This window comes from Xyrauchen texanus, chromosome 8 (assembly GCF_025860055.1).
Source record: "Xyrauchen texanus isolate HMW12.3.18 chromosome 8, RBS_HiC_50CHRs, whole genome shotgun sequence".
In the NCBI taxonomy this organism is placed as follows: domain Eukaryota; kingdom Metazoa; phylum Chordata; class Actinopteri; order Cypriniformes; family Catostomidae; genus Xyrauchen; species Xyrauchen texanus.
The window spans coordinates 36,369,120-36,387,095 of NC_068283.1; the positions used below are offsets into that span (position 1 = coordinate 36,369,120).

The 17,976-nt window shown below is 38.0% G+C and overlaps 1 protein-coding gene across 1 annotated transcript in view; it reads right to left on the bottom strand.

Annotated features, from left to right (window-relative positions):
- rapgefl1 (Rap guanine nucleotide exchange factor (GEF)-like 1) overlaps positions 1 to 12,870 on the bottom strand; it is a 58,196-nt gene extending 45,326 nt beyond the window's left edge. The window contains exon 1 of the mRNA XM_052132468.1: positions 11,764 to 12,870. Within this exon, the coding sequence (XP_051988428.1) occupies positions 11,764 to 12,145 (382 nt within the window). The 5' untranslated portion in view covers positions 12,146 to 12,870. The remainder of the gene's footprint in view (positions 1 to 11,763) is intronic.
- Between the last annotated feature and the right edge of the window lie 5,106 nt (positions 12,871 to 17,976).

Consider the following 17,976-nt stretch of genomic DNA (forward strand, 5'->3'; position numbering starts at 1 on the left):
CACAGGGACTTAGAGCGCATTCCAAATTGGGGAGAAAAAGGGGAGAAAAAAAAAATAATAATAATAATTATATGTTTCTTCACGTAAATCAAATACTTGTACATACCGTATATGCAACATAGATTTTAAAATACTCTTATATGAAAATACATTTTTATATATGCAACATATATTTTCTCAAATCATAGTGGAATTTGAATATGTACATATACTGTAGGTCCAAATATATTAACTTTAATTTTATATCCAGTATGTGTTCATATGTATGGGTCAACTCATAGCAAAGAAAAATCATAAATGAATCTCTTTAACATCTTAGTAGTTGAATCATTTATTATTTTAATCAAATGATTTTTGGAGAAACTAAGACAAAGTTGATACATAAATGAAACACAGTTGAAGTCTCCTGAGCTATGAAAAGGCATCCTCTGAAAAAGGCCTGATAGTCTTTAAACTAGCCTAATACAGGGGCTTGCTGAATTTAGCACATCACTTTTTTTTTAGGTCTAACCTAGTTCAAACTGGCCTCAGGAGAGAATGTTCCAAGAGCAGGACTCACAAAATGCATTTTTAAAGCCTGCACTATAGTCAGAAGGGAGACATGATTAGGAATCTTTGCGACTGGAATTACATAAGACAAGAAAAGGAGAGGTGTAGTTTTAATAGCTGTACATCAGTGCAAGACATGCCCACATTAAAGTATGCCAGGACAAAAACATGCAAGCATTAACTCTCACACTTGCACACAAACCAGTGGGAACACCCATGCAAACAAATCCAAACCCACAGCAGAGTTAATGGATTCATTCTCACAAATTTGTTTGCCTAGCGTGTACATGATCTTTGAACTTGGCCCTGAATTTAAGAGATAACGCTGCAGGCAGTGGGTGAATGCTGCTTTTTCTCAGGGGCAAATTTTCTTGCATTACAGAACTTGATTATGTGCAGTTTTATCACAAAAATCTGAATTACGTTAAACTGTTGTATGTTATGGACTCCTTGTTCTGATTTTTAAAGCAGCCACTCCTAAAAACCTCAACAAAACCTCAACCTCATCACTCACCACACACTTTATTAGGAACACCTGTACACCTACTTATTTATGTTATGTTCTAATCAGCCAATCCTGTGGCATCAGTGCAATGCAAAAAATCATGGAGATATGGGACAGGTACTTCAGTTTATGTTCATATCAACCATCAGAATGGGGAACATTTTTGATCTCAGTGATTTCAACCATTGCATGATTGTTGTGCCAGATGGGCTGGTTTGAGTATTTCTGTAACTGCTGATCTCCTGAGATTTCCATGAACAACAGTTTTTAGAGTTTACTCAGAATGGTGCCAAAAACAAAAAACATCCAGTGAGCGGCAGTTCTGTGGATGGAAACGCCTTGCTGATGAGAGAGGTCAACAGAGAATGGCCAGACTGGTTGGAGCTGACAGAAAGGCTACAGTAACTCAGATAACCACTCTGTACAACTGTAGTGAGCAGAATAGCATCACAGAATGCACAACACATCAAACCTTGAGATGGATGGGCTACAACAGCAGAAGAACATATCGGGCACATTATTAGGACCATAGTATTCCTAATAAATGCTTGGTGAGTGTACATCTATAGTACTCTATAGTACTTTAAAAAACCATTTAAAAACAACATGTAAAAAGCATTAGCAACACATCTAACTTTTGTAAAGTGGCATATTTGCAAGCTCATCATGATTTGATTGGATGGTAAAAGCTAGGCAGTGATATTATTGGTTAATATTACATTTCCCCACCCATAAGGCCTTGATTACATCAGCAGAAAAGAAAAGTCATATCAGAGGCAGAGAAAGTAGTCTTGATAAAAGACAATGAAAACAAACTTTTTTTTCTAACTTATATTTTGTGTAGTAATGAATCATGCACTAATTCCAAGTACATTTTTAACACAGTAAATTGGGTCAAAATTACGTCTGGGAATTGATACAGATTTCCAGAAACTTCCATGTTTACATTTTGCTTACATGTGAAGGATATCCTTTCTCAGCTTATGTTACGTTTGGAAAATATAGCAACATTTAAAAAAATTAATAAAAGGACCCAAACTACGCAGTTTAATTACTATTACGATATTACGATATCGGGATCATTCAAATGAGGATTGTGATTCTTTGTAAAATTCATATTTTTACCCACCAAAATAGTTTTCATGCTTTTTTCAAAAGGTTATGGCTGATTCACAATGCATATGGACAGAGTACTTTTGATAATAAACTGGATACATACAAATTGTGTCACACATTTGTTTAGGATGATGAGCAAATCATCAAAGCTAAACGCTCCTCTATGTGCATTTCTAAATGTTTCTTTATCCAATCATCCACTAGAGAGAAAGAACTAAACAAATTAAAGGCAAATCAATTGGCTCACCAGGCCGGTAATAGGCATTTAAACTTCAATGCTCCATCGGCACTAGTGAGAATTGACTGATATTACTCATCACTAAGCTCATCACATTCTGCATTATTGTTTATTTCTTGAATCTAAAAGCATAAAAAGCTGTTCAGTGTCTGTATCTGCACTAGGCTGTTTCAAAAGGAGCATTTGCATGTGTGACTGCTTTTTGGTGGGAGTGATCACTGTGTGCTAGTCACATCCTTCACTCGAGCAGGCAGGGAGGCTGTTTTCAGGCTGTTATTAGGGCTGTCGATCAAGCCACTGATCCGGGAGCCCGGGACCATCTGTGTCTGGGCGCGTGCATGTGTGTTTGAGTGTGCAAACTGCGTTGTGAAAAAAAGAACAACCTCTGCTGTCACTTCAAAGGGGCATCACATGTCGCATTTGGTATGGTCCGATTCTGACTCAGTGAATGCAGTGTTGTTGAAAGTGTTTATATTTGTGTGTGGGTTTGGGGGGAAAGACTAGAGCAGAGTGAGGCTGCTTTGAAAGTGCCATCTTATAACTGCTGTTAAAGAAATGTATATGTACACTGCACTACAAAGTTAAAACACAGCAACTACGCCAACACAGAAACTGAGAAAAATGGCTTCAAAGTTACTCGATTTTGAGTAGATTACTGCAATTTTACACTCTGTTTCCTCTGAATCTGAACACGATTGAGTCAGACACGTAGTAGCAGAGCTAGGGGGTGGCCAGGGGTGGCCGTGGCCACCATGGACCGAAGCCTGGCCACCCCATTGGCCACCCCACTCGCAATTGCTGTCTTAGTCATTTTCTTTTGATTTTTTGGCACAATTTAGATCTTTAGATGTGAAATCATCTCTGAACAAATGCACAAACTTAACATGTGCGCACACCAAGGTCGCCGCACCTCTCCATCCCGGGTGTCATTGTATCCACTCACAGCTGAGAGTGACTTTTCTCCAGGAACACTTTCTTTCTTTTCTCTAATTTTTCTGTTCTCTCCTTCCGTTTAACTTTTCTCCTTACACCTCCACCTCCGAGAGCGCTAGTTGCCACGTGAACAGGTGCCGAGTCTGAGAGAGGCTCCTTCACACAGTATCATCTGTGATAAGAGGACTCCTCATGCTCACAAAAACATCAGAACAAGGAGTCTATAACATACAAGAGCATCTATTTCTACTCACTTACAAAGCTTGCAAAAGTTAGGCAGCATCTAAGCAATGAACCAAACCAATTAGCTCTGAGGTAAATCACAACATTACAAACTATGATTTGATGAAATTGGTATTTGAAAATAAACAAAAGACAAAGTTACAAGACCGTGGACTTAATGTCTTTCATGAGGGCATGAACTACAATCCTATAAAGCATTGTGAATAATGTAATTAAATTAAATTCTAGTTACAGTTCTACATTAGATTGCCATTGTTCTCTTGTGTGTGTTGATATAGACAAAGATATCAGACTTTAGCAGATCTAAATATTCTTTCTCAGTACTCATAAACAATGACCCTACATTTTATGTTTTTATTTTCAAAGTAAAGCTAATCAAAAACTATTTGTTAGTTGAGGATGTAAGGTCATAGTTGTTCTTCAGCCAGATCTTAAGAAGGAATGTAAGGCCATACCTTATTTTCAGAGAACCATTACACCCCTACTGCCTATATAGAGTGTTATAAATCAGACAGGTTTGAGGTTCCAGTTACCTCAGAAGGTAGATGGCTAGGCAAGTAGGCAGGTATCGAAAATACCCAGTTGTACAATACAACATAAATTTGCCACCCCCTTCACATTCACATACACTTTGCATCCCTAAAATACTTAAGACAATTCACAGTGCAAATGGTCCGAGCACAGAGCCGAGGGAGACCCCATTGCATCTCTCCTGCCCAGGTGCGCGAACAAGCACAAAATGAGTAGGCGCAATCCATTAAGAATAGCGATATATCTTGCTTTTCCTCCTGATGTTATGTAAAGCCCTGCAAAGGGAGGCCAGTGAGTGGGCATCCATTCCACTCTAATCCCTCGCTCTTTTCAAAAGTAAAAAAAAGCAAGCATTCCTCCCACACAAACACACTCTCTGCTGTTGCACACACTTTCTCTCCCTCCGTGCATTTCTTTCTCTCTTTCTCCACACTAACTTGCTTGATAAAGATTCTTTAAAACAGCCTGAGGACAATTTTGTCCCACTGGAAAGCAGCACATGGAGAGTGGGGTGGCCCTTACACAACCAAGCATCAGTCTATAAACCATTTACATTTATCTTTAACTTCATTAGCCTCTGGTGACAAGGTAAACCATCGTAAATCACAAGTGAAAAGCAAAGTTTAAAACTGACTCACAAATATCCTTGGACATTGGCATAGTTTGGCGGCTTAAAATTCAAAAGGTCATGCTGTGGTACTGATTTGAGGGTTAATATTTAGATAAGTGTTGTAACTGTATTTTGTATTCCATCCAGGAAGGCCTACTAAACTAGACAAAATGACTCTTCAAAAACAGCTTATAACATACATGACTCATATATTAACCAGAAATATGACATTGTATGATCCAGATTAGCAGTCGACCAATATGGATTAAACCAAAGTGTCCAGGTGGCCGATATAATGCTTACACAGAGCCTATATTTTTAAAATATGACCTGCATTCCCCTACAAAAAATCTAGAGATATAGAAAACTTTCCGCAAATTTGCCACTCATTATTTTCACATGCAAATGAGCTTGCGATTTGAAGGCCTTCATTTTGAAGAAGTTGGCTTCCTAACCTTTTGGCAACAATGACCAATTTTCCGCTACTGGCAAACACTTCTGTGGCAAACCTGTGGCAACAATAAAGAGTTTGCCACAAAGCTCATTTGCATGTGAAATTAATTAATGCCAAAATTGCTGCAATTTTGTAATAAATTTCAATTTTTGTAATGGTTATATAATATATAATCCAGTTTATTAAAAGAAAATGGGATGTACACAAAATTGCTGAAATTAAATGTATTTAAACATAAATTAAACATATCTCGCACAATGTTTATTCCAAATTCCCTTAAAAGTATCTGAAAAATGTATGTGCTGTCAGCAGATTGTGGAATTACAACTGGCGACAATATACTTCTAGCAAAATGGAAGAAAGAACAGGAGTGACTTTTCGAACAAAATCTGGCCAAAACGAAGGTGTTTTTGAGTTTGATTTGGTGGTTTGAAACAGTTTGCCAGCACAACATATCAGGAAAAAATTGTGTCGGCTGTTAAACACCTTCTCTCTGCCATTGGTCAACATAATCAGCGGGTGTGACATGGTGCTCCACCTACTTCAATGCCAACATCCTTTACAAAAAAGTTTTCAGCAATTTTGCCAGAACTCTCAATTTTTCACAATCTTACATGAATTCTTACAAAATTCATCATAAAATACAACAGCAGAGGGTAATTGGTGCATATTATAACCACCTATAGCATGTTAGCGCTAGCATTAGTCAAGAATTAATGTAAACATGAAAAATTACACATTATCTACTGCATATATATTATGTTAAATCATCACATACTGCTTAAAATACTTTTTTACGAATCTCATGTGTACTTTATTTATAGAATGAGAATTTAGTAATAGAAAACACATTTCAATGTGACATTGGTTAATGATTTGAATGTAGTTGTTTACAGGACAGTTAAGGAAGCTTTTAAATGCACACCAATATGCTGATAATGAGCTAAAATCAACTTATTAAAAAAAACATGTTTACGTGAGGTTTGAAATAACAGTCAAATTCAAAATAACAGTTAGCCTGGCCTATACATCTGTCTATTACTCTTAGCAGATAAAGGACAATTTTATTGCAATAGAGCACTGCTTGAATGCATAGTTATGTTTTCCCGTTAGAATTGACTGTTTTACCAGGATATGCTGCAAAATAATTTGCCCACTTTAAGTGAGAAAGTTATAAGCCACTCCCATCACCACCTGTGAGTGGAGGAAAATTCCCCCAATTCTGCATCTACCACCGCTAAAAAAATCACACAGCCGTTAGACTGCTGTTGCCTTGACCTCAGGAACTTTGTTCTGACACACAACCTACACAACTACTTTTGCCTCTGGCTCACAACCGAAAGGGCTAAACAAATTTATGTAATGATCAACTTTGCCAATCTCAGTTCAACTTGCCCTATAAAATCACTCCATTACATGCTAACAAGTTATTATACACACACTAGGTGTCTGTGCACATACCAGAGACAAAGCTGTATCAAGTGGGTGTGTTGTCTTGGAACGGAGCTAACTAAGGTTACTGTTGAATCCTGGATTCCACAAAAAGGAATCCAGGATTCCTTTTATTTCTTTATGGTTAAAGAAATAAAAGTATTTAAAATTATGTCGAATTTGGAAAAATAATATGTAGCTGTCTAATGTAGCATTATTTAATGTCCTTGAAGTGATAGTTCACCTAAAATGAACATTGTCATAATTTCCTCACACTTGTTGTTCCAAGCCTGTGTGATTTTCTCTCTTATGTGCAACATTACATGTTAGGGATTGACTCACAACCTGACTCACCTCAGTCACCATTCACTTCATTGCATCTTTTTTCCATACAATGAAAATGAATGGTGATCGAGACTAACATTCTGCCTGAAATCTCATTTTGTGTTCCACAGAAGAAAGTAACTCATTCAGGTTTGGAAAATCATGTGGGTGAGTGAATGTTTTTTGGGGTGAACTAGCCCTTTAAATTCACATTTTCACTTGCAAAGACTTTATAAAGAATGTTGTAAAAGGGGGCCTGGCGAGAATTGACTACCACCCCTGGAGTCGAGGGTTCGAATCCAGGGTGTGCTGAGTGACTCCAGCCAGGTCTCCTATGCAACCCAAATTGGCCCGGTTGCAAGGGAGGGTAGAGTCACATGGGGTAACCTCCTAATGGTCGCGTGGCAAGTTGTGCGTGGATCGAGGAGAATAGCATAAGCCTCCACATGCTGTGAGTCTCCACGGTGTAATGCACAATGAGACAAGTGATAAGATGCGTGGATTGACTATCTCAGAAGCAGAGGCAACTGAGACTTGCCCTCCGCCACATGGATTGAGGTGAGTAACCGCTCCACCACAAGGACCTATTAAGTAGTGGGAATTGGGCATTCCAAATTGGGAGAAAAAAAAAGAAAGAAGAAGGAACTGTCTACAGTCCTTTATTTTGCCAACAGCTGAGGTACGTGTCTTAAAACTGGTGAATTGATTGTGCAGTATGTTGTGTCTTATTTCAGTGCATTACCTCTTGACCCAGGATCAGTGGACTTCCCTCAGTCCATAATCCAGCATCACTACACGGACAACAAAACTAGATGAGACAATTTGCAAGTCCATTGTTGGCAAATTCAGGATTAGTACATTTTTCCAGGCGCCTACAATGACAAATTGTAGCAAAAACATCAGTTTTATCTAGAGGCAAAAAATGACATCCCCCTCTACAAAAAAATCAGCACAGGTTAGGAAGGAAGTCAAATGCCACAGTGTAAGACAGAATTCAAATCTCTCTGATCTGTGATAGGTATAGAGCACTAATTCAAGACAGATCACTTAAAATTATCTAAAAAAGATAGGTATTTATTTCAACATGAGCTGTCAAGAAGACAACATGAATGATAGTCTAGTTATGGACATCCTTTTAAAGGTTAGCAGGAGCTCATATGGTATATGTTTGCTAAAAAAACAGTTGTTTTTTTAATGAAAAAGCTCATGTCTTAAGCTAAATATTTAGTTTGAATTCTGTGAACCACATTAACTATTACTGTAATGTTTCAATCCACACTGTTGATCAACAAATGCCAGTTTACTCCAAAAAAAAAAAATGATTCATTCATTCTTTCACTTTTGTCAGTTTTACATAATCCTCCTTGTTTCATTTTACTCAACAACAAATAAATCGTGTAACCAAGTGAACTTAAATTACCTGAGTTGTTTCAATGCTTTCAAGCTTTACTTAATCTATTTGTGTTGGTTAACTTAAACAGGGCAACTCTCAGCATGCTTTGTGTGGCACTCAATATTGAGAGAAAGTGTTAAAAATAGTTGTGTAATAAAATGTATGTTTGTGCAAGATAAATGTATAGGGTGAAAGTTGTGGTGTTTAATGTTTTGTTGTGTTGAGATTTAGAAGAGTTTCTGTTATGTTGAAGTTTTGGGGATTACCATTATGGTGAAGGGTGGAGCTTCTTGAGGACAGGTACACCTCAATTGAGCTTGGTGTGTGTATAGACCTTTTCTCATCTTTCTTTATTTTTCATACAGGTGAAATGAAAAAAAACTAAATGAGCCTATTCTCCATTATCATTTACCTTTACCAAAAATGAACAGTCATCCATATATCCTAACAATGCAATGGACCAAGGCAAGTGGGCTGTCTGCCCATTGATTTCAATTCAAGCATAATTCTCTCTTCCCTGCAGTTCCCATGGTTACTTCACAAAAACACTGGAGTGCACATGTGCAGCAAGAGCTGCAGCACTATGGCTGCAAAGCATCACTGCCATTGAATGTGTGGAATGTGCCATTATTCATGGGATAAAAGTCGTGGAACTTACTGGAACAGGTAACATGTATGCACTTGTTGCTGATGTTTTGTAGACATACAACACCCTATTCCCATCAGAAAGTCCCACCGTTTGTCATTTCCCTGTAAATGCTCTTTGTCTGAAGCTCAAATAGAAATCCCCATAACTGGCACAGGGGCTGTAAGTGTTTACCTCATTTGTGTTGTTTTCTAAGTACAAGTGATCAGTGCTGTATGCTTGTGTGTCAGGTGTAGGTGGTAACAACACCAATTTGAGGACAAAGCACCTTTGTAACACTTAAAACCCAAAGCCTATACCCAAAGAAATACCCCAGCTCCACCCATATTTCAAGATATTTTCCAGCAAGTTCAGTAATAAAACCTGTTATTGAAAGGTATGGCAGTGCTATTTAACAACATCACCAACTGTGACCTTTTAAATGTTACCACTGACAGTCCTCTATAAGGCTCAATGTCCACGACTGAAGCTAACTTTGATGGCCTTCCAAGACCTGAATACGGTGGTCTGCTCTCATGCCATATCCCTTTGAAATAAATAGGGCATCTAATGCAAGTAAACTGTCAAAAGCATTACCTTGTTAGCAAAAATAACACATATGCCTACTGGCTCTATACATTAGCTTTACTGATGTACCACTGAGGCACTGTATGCACAGTCGGTGCAAGCTTGGTGAGCAAGTTGGTCCACGATGGACTTTCATGTGTGGATCAAATAAACTAGCCTTCATCTTACACTGTAGCTGCTTAGATGAACAAAACAGCAGTATCTGTCTGTTTCTCTTAACCAATTTCACTAAAGGGGGCATTCACACACTTTCTTGCATTTAAAACTAGCAAGACTGAGTGGAGCAGAACAGAATGGAGCAGAACACAGGGGTCTCAAGTCAGTTTTTAAAAGTTTAGGGGCCATTTATACCGAATGATTCTAATTGCCACTAAACTATTTGCTGATTCCGGTCTCCATAAGAAACAATGTAAAAACTACAGAAATAAACGATCCAGACAGAAAACAACAACTATTTTAAGTGTTTGTTGGAGTAAATATGAGTTCAGGCTTAACTTGTGCAGATGTTAGCTCCCATAACAATTCAAAGTAGCTAATGATATCAACGAAACTAACCTCGGGCCATCGCATCATGTCATATAATCACTCCTTAAACTTTGGTGACGGTCATCGCTATGGAGCAGCATCTTTTTTTAATAAGGGAATTTTTAAAAATGTAATAGGCTAAACATCACATTATCCACTGAAAGCATACACAGATGCGAGTGAAAAAACCGGAGGCCGGAAAACTCACAAGGTAGAGCATGGTGCTAGCAACACCAGGACCATGTATTTGATTCCCAGGGAACACACAATTTGATAAAATGTATATTATAATGCACTATAAGTTGCTTTGGATAAAAGCATCTGCTAAATGCATAAATGTAGTTGTTAACTTAACACTGTGTTTAAAAGAAGTGGTGCTCCTCTGCAATACACTGAATAAAACAGAGAAGCGGGGCAACGATTAAAGACATCCATCTAGTGTATGTTCATCTAAAAAAACAAATGGAATTCAAATGCTGCTGATTGATCTTAACTTGTTTTTAGCCCCAAATATTCCTTTAAAACAGTAAGGGGCCGTTCACACCAAACTAGGAAGAATTTGAGGTAAGCTCAAATGCTATCGATTAAGCTTAAAGGAACATTCCGGGTTCAATACACGTTAGCGCAATCGACAGCATTTGTGACAAAGTTGATTACCACACAAATTAATTTTTAAACGTCCCTCCATTTCTTTGAAAAAAGAGCAAAAAAAAAGCAAAAATCAATGTTACACTATAGTACTTACAATGAAAGTGAATGGGGCCTATCTTTGGAGGGTTTAAAAGGCAGTAATGTGAAGCTTATCATTTTGTAAAAGCACTTACATTAATTACTCTGTTAAAACTCATGTATTATTTGAGCTGTAAAGTTTTTTAAATTGTCTTTCATACCTTCATTTCAGGGTTGTAGGGTTTGTTGACATTATGGTACATCGCCATGGAAATGAAGTTGTTAAATTGGCTATAACTTTACACAGAAAATTTTAGTAAGCGATTTCATCACACTAAAATCATGTTGACATGCATATTGTTTGTCTTGTGGTTATATTTCTGAAAAAGTGAGTATATAAGTGTTCAAAAACTGGTCCCCATTCACTTCCATTGTAAGTGCCTCACTGTAACACAGATTTTTGCCTTTTTTAAAGAAAAGAGGGGGCAAGTCAAAATAATTTTTTGTGGTGATCAATATTCTGCCACAAATACTGTGGATTGAGCTTAATTTGTATTTAACCAGGAATATTCCTTTAACCTATGTGTTAAACATGCGAAGCTCATGCCGCAAGACCCCCAAAAAAGGCCAAAAGATCAGGCCTGTCCTTATGATGGGTAGATGGGGTTAAAAGGCAAAACTTGAATAATTGTGCAGACACAAGAACTTGCCTAACAACCGCGTTATTATTATTATTATGTAACCAAAGAGCGTCTTGGAGGAGCTTGGCAAAATAACAACTTATTGTAACCCAATTACTAGCCACAACACAGCCGGGCACGATCATCACACGGCACAGGAACTTTGTTACACAATTAACAAACATAAAATGAGCTCTTGAAAGATCCACTGTTTAATGGAGTCTTAAATGTAACTCTCCTGAGCTTAAAGAAGATCTTTCTGGTGCAACAGTCATTAAAAGTTTAACAAATATCGAGGGGGAGACACAGAGCTGGTCTGGCGGGAAAATGGTTCCGTCGCCGAACTCACCTGTACAGTTGGTGTAACGTTTTCCCGCCACACTATCCAGCAGCGCCAGCGCTAGATTCTCTGGAGTGTCCGCGGGCAGCGGGGTCCAGTTCGTGTCCAGACTCGCTTCCGAGCTCTGTTCATCGCTGGACAGTGACGGGCTCCTGATGTCCGCAGTGGCGGAGGGCCAGCAGGGCGCTTCTTCGGTCTCCGGGCTGAACACCTCCCTAGCCGGGCCGCTCTCGGGAGACGTTTCCCTGAAGAACGGCACCACACGGGACAGGCTGGCCCGCCGCCTCGATGCCCCGGTGCCGGTTGCTTTATCCCCGAACCCTCCGGCCCGAGTAAGTGCGTTGGTCTGCTTCTTCAAGAACTTTTCAAGAGGCTTCATTCCAGCCGGCATTTTGATGACAGCAATAACAAGAAGGCCCTGTGTGTTGATCCTAATTAATACTCAATAATTAACACTGGTGAAGACGGTGTGGACGTGAGCTTCTACATCATAGCTGATAGTACCGACACTCTGTAAAACAATTGATTCAATTCTCCCTGCTGGACAGAGGTGTCAAGAATAAAATACTGCCATTAGAACATAATCAATGTTACAAAATAGCATTCAAATGGATGCTGATTGAGTCCCCTACTACGACTGGAAAAAAAGATCCCAGGGAAACCCGTCCTCCACTGCAGTCCTCCAGGTCGTCTAGGAGAAGGCTATTAGTGTATTAGGCTTTCCATTGCCACTGTCACGAAGCCTTGATCGAGGAGTCAATTAGACGAATAAAAGATAACGATAGCAGCAGGGGGTTTAAAACTAGCTGTTTATAATGCATATATAAATCTGTCTCTGTCAAGATGCTGGACCATGCAGATGAATCGTCTATGGCAGCAGGTCCAAAGGAAAAAGGCTTCTGTCGCAGACCCGATCCTGAAGATTCCGTGTCTATAGATCCCTGATCGGTTCAGTGCTCGAATTCTTGTTTATTTCTCTTTTTACGGACGGTACCGAGTGTTCTGCGCCTCGAGTCCGCACAAATATTGTGCTCCGTCGCACTCACATACAGTAGCCTATAGCCTACACACCCAACGTCTCTCTCTCTCTCTCTCTCTCTCTACCGCCTTCTCTGCAGCTGAGCGCGTGTGTTATTGGTGGTGTCGAGAGATATTGCTCAATTGCTTTGAATAGCAGCAACTGCAGTCACAAGCTCATATAGCCTAACGTTTATCCAGAACACAAACAGGCACGTCATTTGTCTACTTGTTTTTCGATTCAAAATATTTGAATATTTGAATAATTCGATTTAAAATGTTTGTTAATATAAAAAAAAAAAAAAAATTCTAATTCAAACTATCAGACTATTTTACATCCCATACTAAAGTTAATGTTTATGTAAATGTTCCTAAATTAACCCTTAAATGCATGGGAATTTCACTAAACGCTCTTACATATTTGGGTTTTGAAGAGACCCCACACGCAGGGGCGAAAATTTCATCACAATGTTGGGGGGGACAATAAACATAGCAATTCTCAAGAGCAATTTTTGAAGGGGACACCAATAATACAGGCAAAATTGTACTTGCCAGTATACGTGTTCACAGAGGAAAGCCTTACTACTATTATTAGTGTAACATGGAGACCGTTCCATTGTCCTTCCTCTCAAAGTTTCTTTCTGGTTTAATGAAAAAGCTGACTAAATTGACCAAAAAATTCTTCAAAACCATTTTTTGTAAATAAGTGTTTACACAATCAAGCCACCAAAAAGGGAGGGGGGACTCAAAAATGTTTAAAACACTTTTTTGTTGTTGCCCCGTTTGCATTTCCATCCATCCATCCATCCATCGTCAACCGCTTATCCTGTGTACAGGGTCGCGGGGGGCTGGAGCCTATCCCAGCTAACATTGGGCAAAAGGCGGGGGACACCCTGGACAGGTCGCCAGTCCATCACAGGGCCACACATAGACAGACATACACTCACCTCCACATCCACATCCACACCTAGGGCAATTTTTTTTGGAGACACCAATTAACCTAGCCTGCATGTCTTTTGGATGGTGGGAGGAAGCCGGAGTACCCAGAGAGAACCCACGCAGACACGGGGAGAACATGCAAACTCCACACAGAAAGGCCGGGGCAACCAGGGTTTGAACCCACAACCTTCTTGCTGTGAGGCGACAGTGCTAACCGCTGCACCACCGTGCCGCCCCCCGTTTGCATTTGTATTATTATATTTTAGGGGGGGACCACCCCCCGCGTTTTCCGCCTGTGCCCACACGTATATCTATCACAAAAGTGTATACAAAATGTCCAGATAGTGAGATTTTCAAAGCATTTTCAAGACATATTTTATGATTTATTGTGATGTTTTATTCTTCATGTATCAAAGAGATGATGCATCAAATCTAGAACAGGATTCCTTACTTCCACCCTGAAATTTCATGAGACGCAATTGACTGTCAAAAACATATTGAGGTACATATAAGCTACACATAAATATGTTCTCGGGCACTTATTGAGTCTAATAAATGCACAAGTTACATAATTTCAATAGTACTCCCAAATGGCAATAGCCAAATCTGTTCATGTGTTACACTTGCTATAGTTTACTTCCTTGTTGTTTCTATATCAAATAGCTATGTCAAATGTAAATCAAGTCAATCACTGAAACATCAGTGACATCTTGAGTAACAAATAACCAGGGTTGGGGAGTAACGAACTACATGTTACGGGATTACATATTTAAAATACAAAATATAAGTAACTGTATGCCACTGCATTGGTAATTAGAATACAGTTACATTCAAAAAGTATTTTGATAACTGAAGAGATTACTTTGCATTTTATTGTCATTTGTGTCATTTAATATTTATTCCTTTCAGATGGAAAACATTTATACATATCAACGATGTGATCCAAAGTGTATTTGAACAGCGGTGAAACACGTTCTTATGATGTGTTACATTCATACGAGCAACAGAGAAGTAAGTTTGAAGTAAGTTTGGAGCAGAAGAAATAGAAATAAACCTTGTGTAAATTGTCAGCTTTACGCTAAGCTAAAATGCTATTTCTAACCATTTTACATGCACATGTTACCAGACACGTTCATATTTTAACAAGAAAATTCATGTTGGATCATCATTTCTTTTTTTTTAGTAAGACCTTTGATATTAGGGCAAAAATCATATTCCTGATAATATATTTTTTTATTGTTTTCATGTACAGTTTTTATAGTCAAAACAAGTGAAAAATATCTACCAGTGCTGAAGAAGTAATCCAAAGTATTTAGAATACGTTACTGACCTTGTGTGATCTAATGGAATACGTTACAAGTTACATTTTACAGCATGTATTCTGTAATCTGTAGTGGAATACATTTGAAAAGTAATCCTCCCAAACCTGCAAATAGCATGTATTGGGAGGGTTACTTTGTATGTGTACACGCATATGGAATATTGATAATTTACCATTGTTGCACAGAAAGTCAATGTGATGTAGTATTTTTGAATGAATATATTATAATTTATTTTGTAATAATAAACAAAGAAATAGATATCCTGTGATAGTAAACGTATATGAAATAATCAAAAATATGATTTATGGAAGTAAAAAGTGACACTATTTCATATAATATTGGTTTAACAATTCAGTTGTGGACATTGATTCCACACAATTAAATTGAGTTGCCGTAACATGATATTAAAATGTAGGCTCTACTCAAATACTCTGATACTTACATAGATTCCGAGGCATTGGGAATTGAGAATCGATTCGAAACGTTGGAATCGACTCAAAAGCTGGAGTCGATTTGTTTAGATGGAAACCAGTTGATATTTTCGGACTGTGTTTATTTCCTCGATCACTGAACTACTACACATTTCAGATGCCTAACAGCACTAAAACGATTTACAAAGTGCATCAGCATCTGTAAATCTGCTCAGTTTGTTCATCTGTATGAAGCAATCACACGAGGCCTTCAACACATCTGCTTTCGAGTATAGTCTGCTGGTATTTTATTTCGGATTAAACTTATAATCAATAAACGTGCCAAATTTGTGACTGTAAATTGGCATACAATGACAACTTTCCCAATGTTACAACACAAGTCTACAACAAAGAGTTGGCAGAGTTCAATAAGCATCCTAGTTCACATTAATAAATTGGTAGGTTAAAGTTTAAATGATCAATGTGCTGCACTTATAAAAGCGAGAATCTAACGTTCACTACTGTTCTCAACATTTTTAAAGCGTTTTAAACCCTTTTGGATATATATATACACATAACATTGTCTTTGTGTTTGTTTTTGAGTTGCCACAGTATGCAATAGACTGGCATGTCTTAAAGTCAATATTAGGTAAAAAATGGCAAAAAAGAAACAACTTTCTCTAGAAACTCATCAGTCAGTCATTGTGTTGAGGAACTGAAGGATATACAATGCTTGAAATGGCAAGATTTCATACAAAGATACATTACAGTCTTCAAAGACAAAGGACAACTGGCTCTAACAAGGACAGATAGAGATGTGGAAGGCCCAGATGTAGAACTAAACAAGAGGATACGTACATCAGAGTCTCTAGTTTGAGAAATAGACACCTCACATGTCCACCGCTGACAGCTTCATTGAATTATACCCGCTCAACACCAGTTTCATGTACAACAGTAAAGAGAAGACTCAGGGGTGCAGGTCTTATGGGAAGAACTGCAAAGAAAAAGCCACTTTTGAAACAGAAAAACAAAAAGAAAAGGTCAGAGTGAGCAAAGAAACACAGACATTGGACAACAGATAATTGGAAAAGAGTGTTATGGATCTTAACCCCATTGAGCTTTTGTGGGATCAGCTAGACTGTAAGGTGCATGAGAAGTGCCCGACAAGACACAGCCACATCTATGGGAAGTGCTACAGGAAGTGTAGGGTGAAATGTCACTTGAGTATCTGGAAAAACTGACAGCTAGAATGCCAAAGATCTGCAAAGCTGTCATTGCTGCATGTGGAGGATTTTTTGATGAGAACTCTTTGAAGTAGTTTTGACTTTTTTTTTTTCAAATTGTAATAGTACATTTTCACATTATTAATGTGCTGACCATACATTGTGATCAGTTGAAAAAACCACTTCACCACTTGACTTGACTTGAATGCCAGAGAAGAGCAAAATCTGTACATTATTCCAATCTTTTGGCTGCCTTTTTGTATTTTAATGTAGGTAAAATGGTGCTTTTAAATGATTTGTGGTAGTCATTCCTACCATGTAATCAATTCCAAAACCAGGAATCGGAATCAGAGTCGATTCCCAAACTTCTGGAATCAATCAGACCTACTTGTTGCTAACTAGCATTAAACACATTAGCATATTATATAATTTTGTGCTGCATGACAATAGTACTGTTGAAGGTTACAGATCCCAAATCAGACAGTATAATGACTGACTCAAAATGATCTCTCAGTATTTGCTTTATGAGAAATACAATAATACATTGATACTACAGATATAGTTTACCCAACCTCAACTTAATCATTGGCGCACATTTCCACCACAATGGTAATCTCCAAAAATATCCAACATGACAGAAACGTATCCATATTCCAATATAACAGAATATTAAACAATATCAAGTCTGCTACATTTCTCATTTTGCATAAAAATAATTTTTCAAATGTACTCTCCCAATTTAGTCAAATGCAATGCATGCTGGGAAATCCCCTGCTCGGTTTCAGCAATACAATGATGCAACAAACTATATTCACATGGTCTCAACACAATTGGATGAAATAAAATTAGATAGATTGTTCACAATGAAATTTAGTTGAGACCAAATGCTATAGAAGTGTGTTACATTAACCTATTTTAATTAAGTTAATTGAGAAAGCAGTAAAATCACATTGAGTGAACACCATCTGTCTGAAATCTGAATCCATTTGAACATGTGATCATGTCACACGTGAATTTCACTTGGACTTTACGCAATATAACCATGTTCTCATCTCCAACTTAAATGTATTTAGTTGATTTAAAGTGTACTGGTTTAGTATTTTCAATACGGCCTTTTGGTAGTTCAGCCATTATACTTTTTTATTTATTTTTTATTTTGGCTTCATTTGTGTTACACTATTTATAAGTGATAGATATGAGAAATACTGAAGCGCTGTGGGCATAACTTAAAAAATGGATAAGGTACAGGGGGTGGAATGAGGTCTCGGGTCACTAAAGATCTGAGGTATGCATTTAAGGGCATTTTGTTTA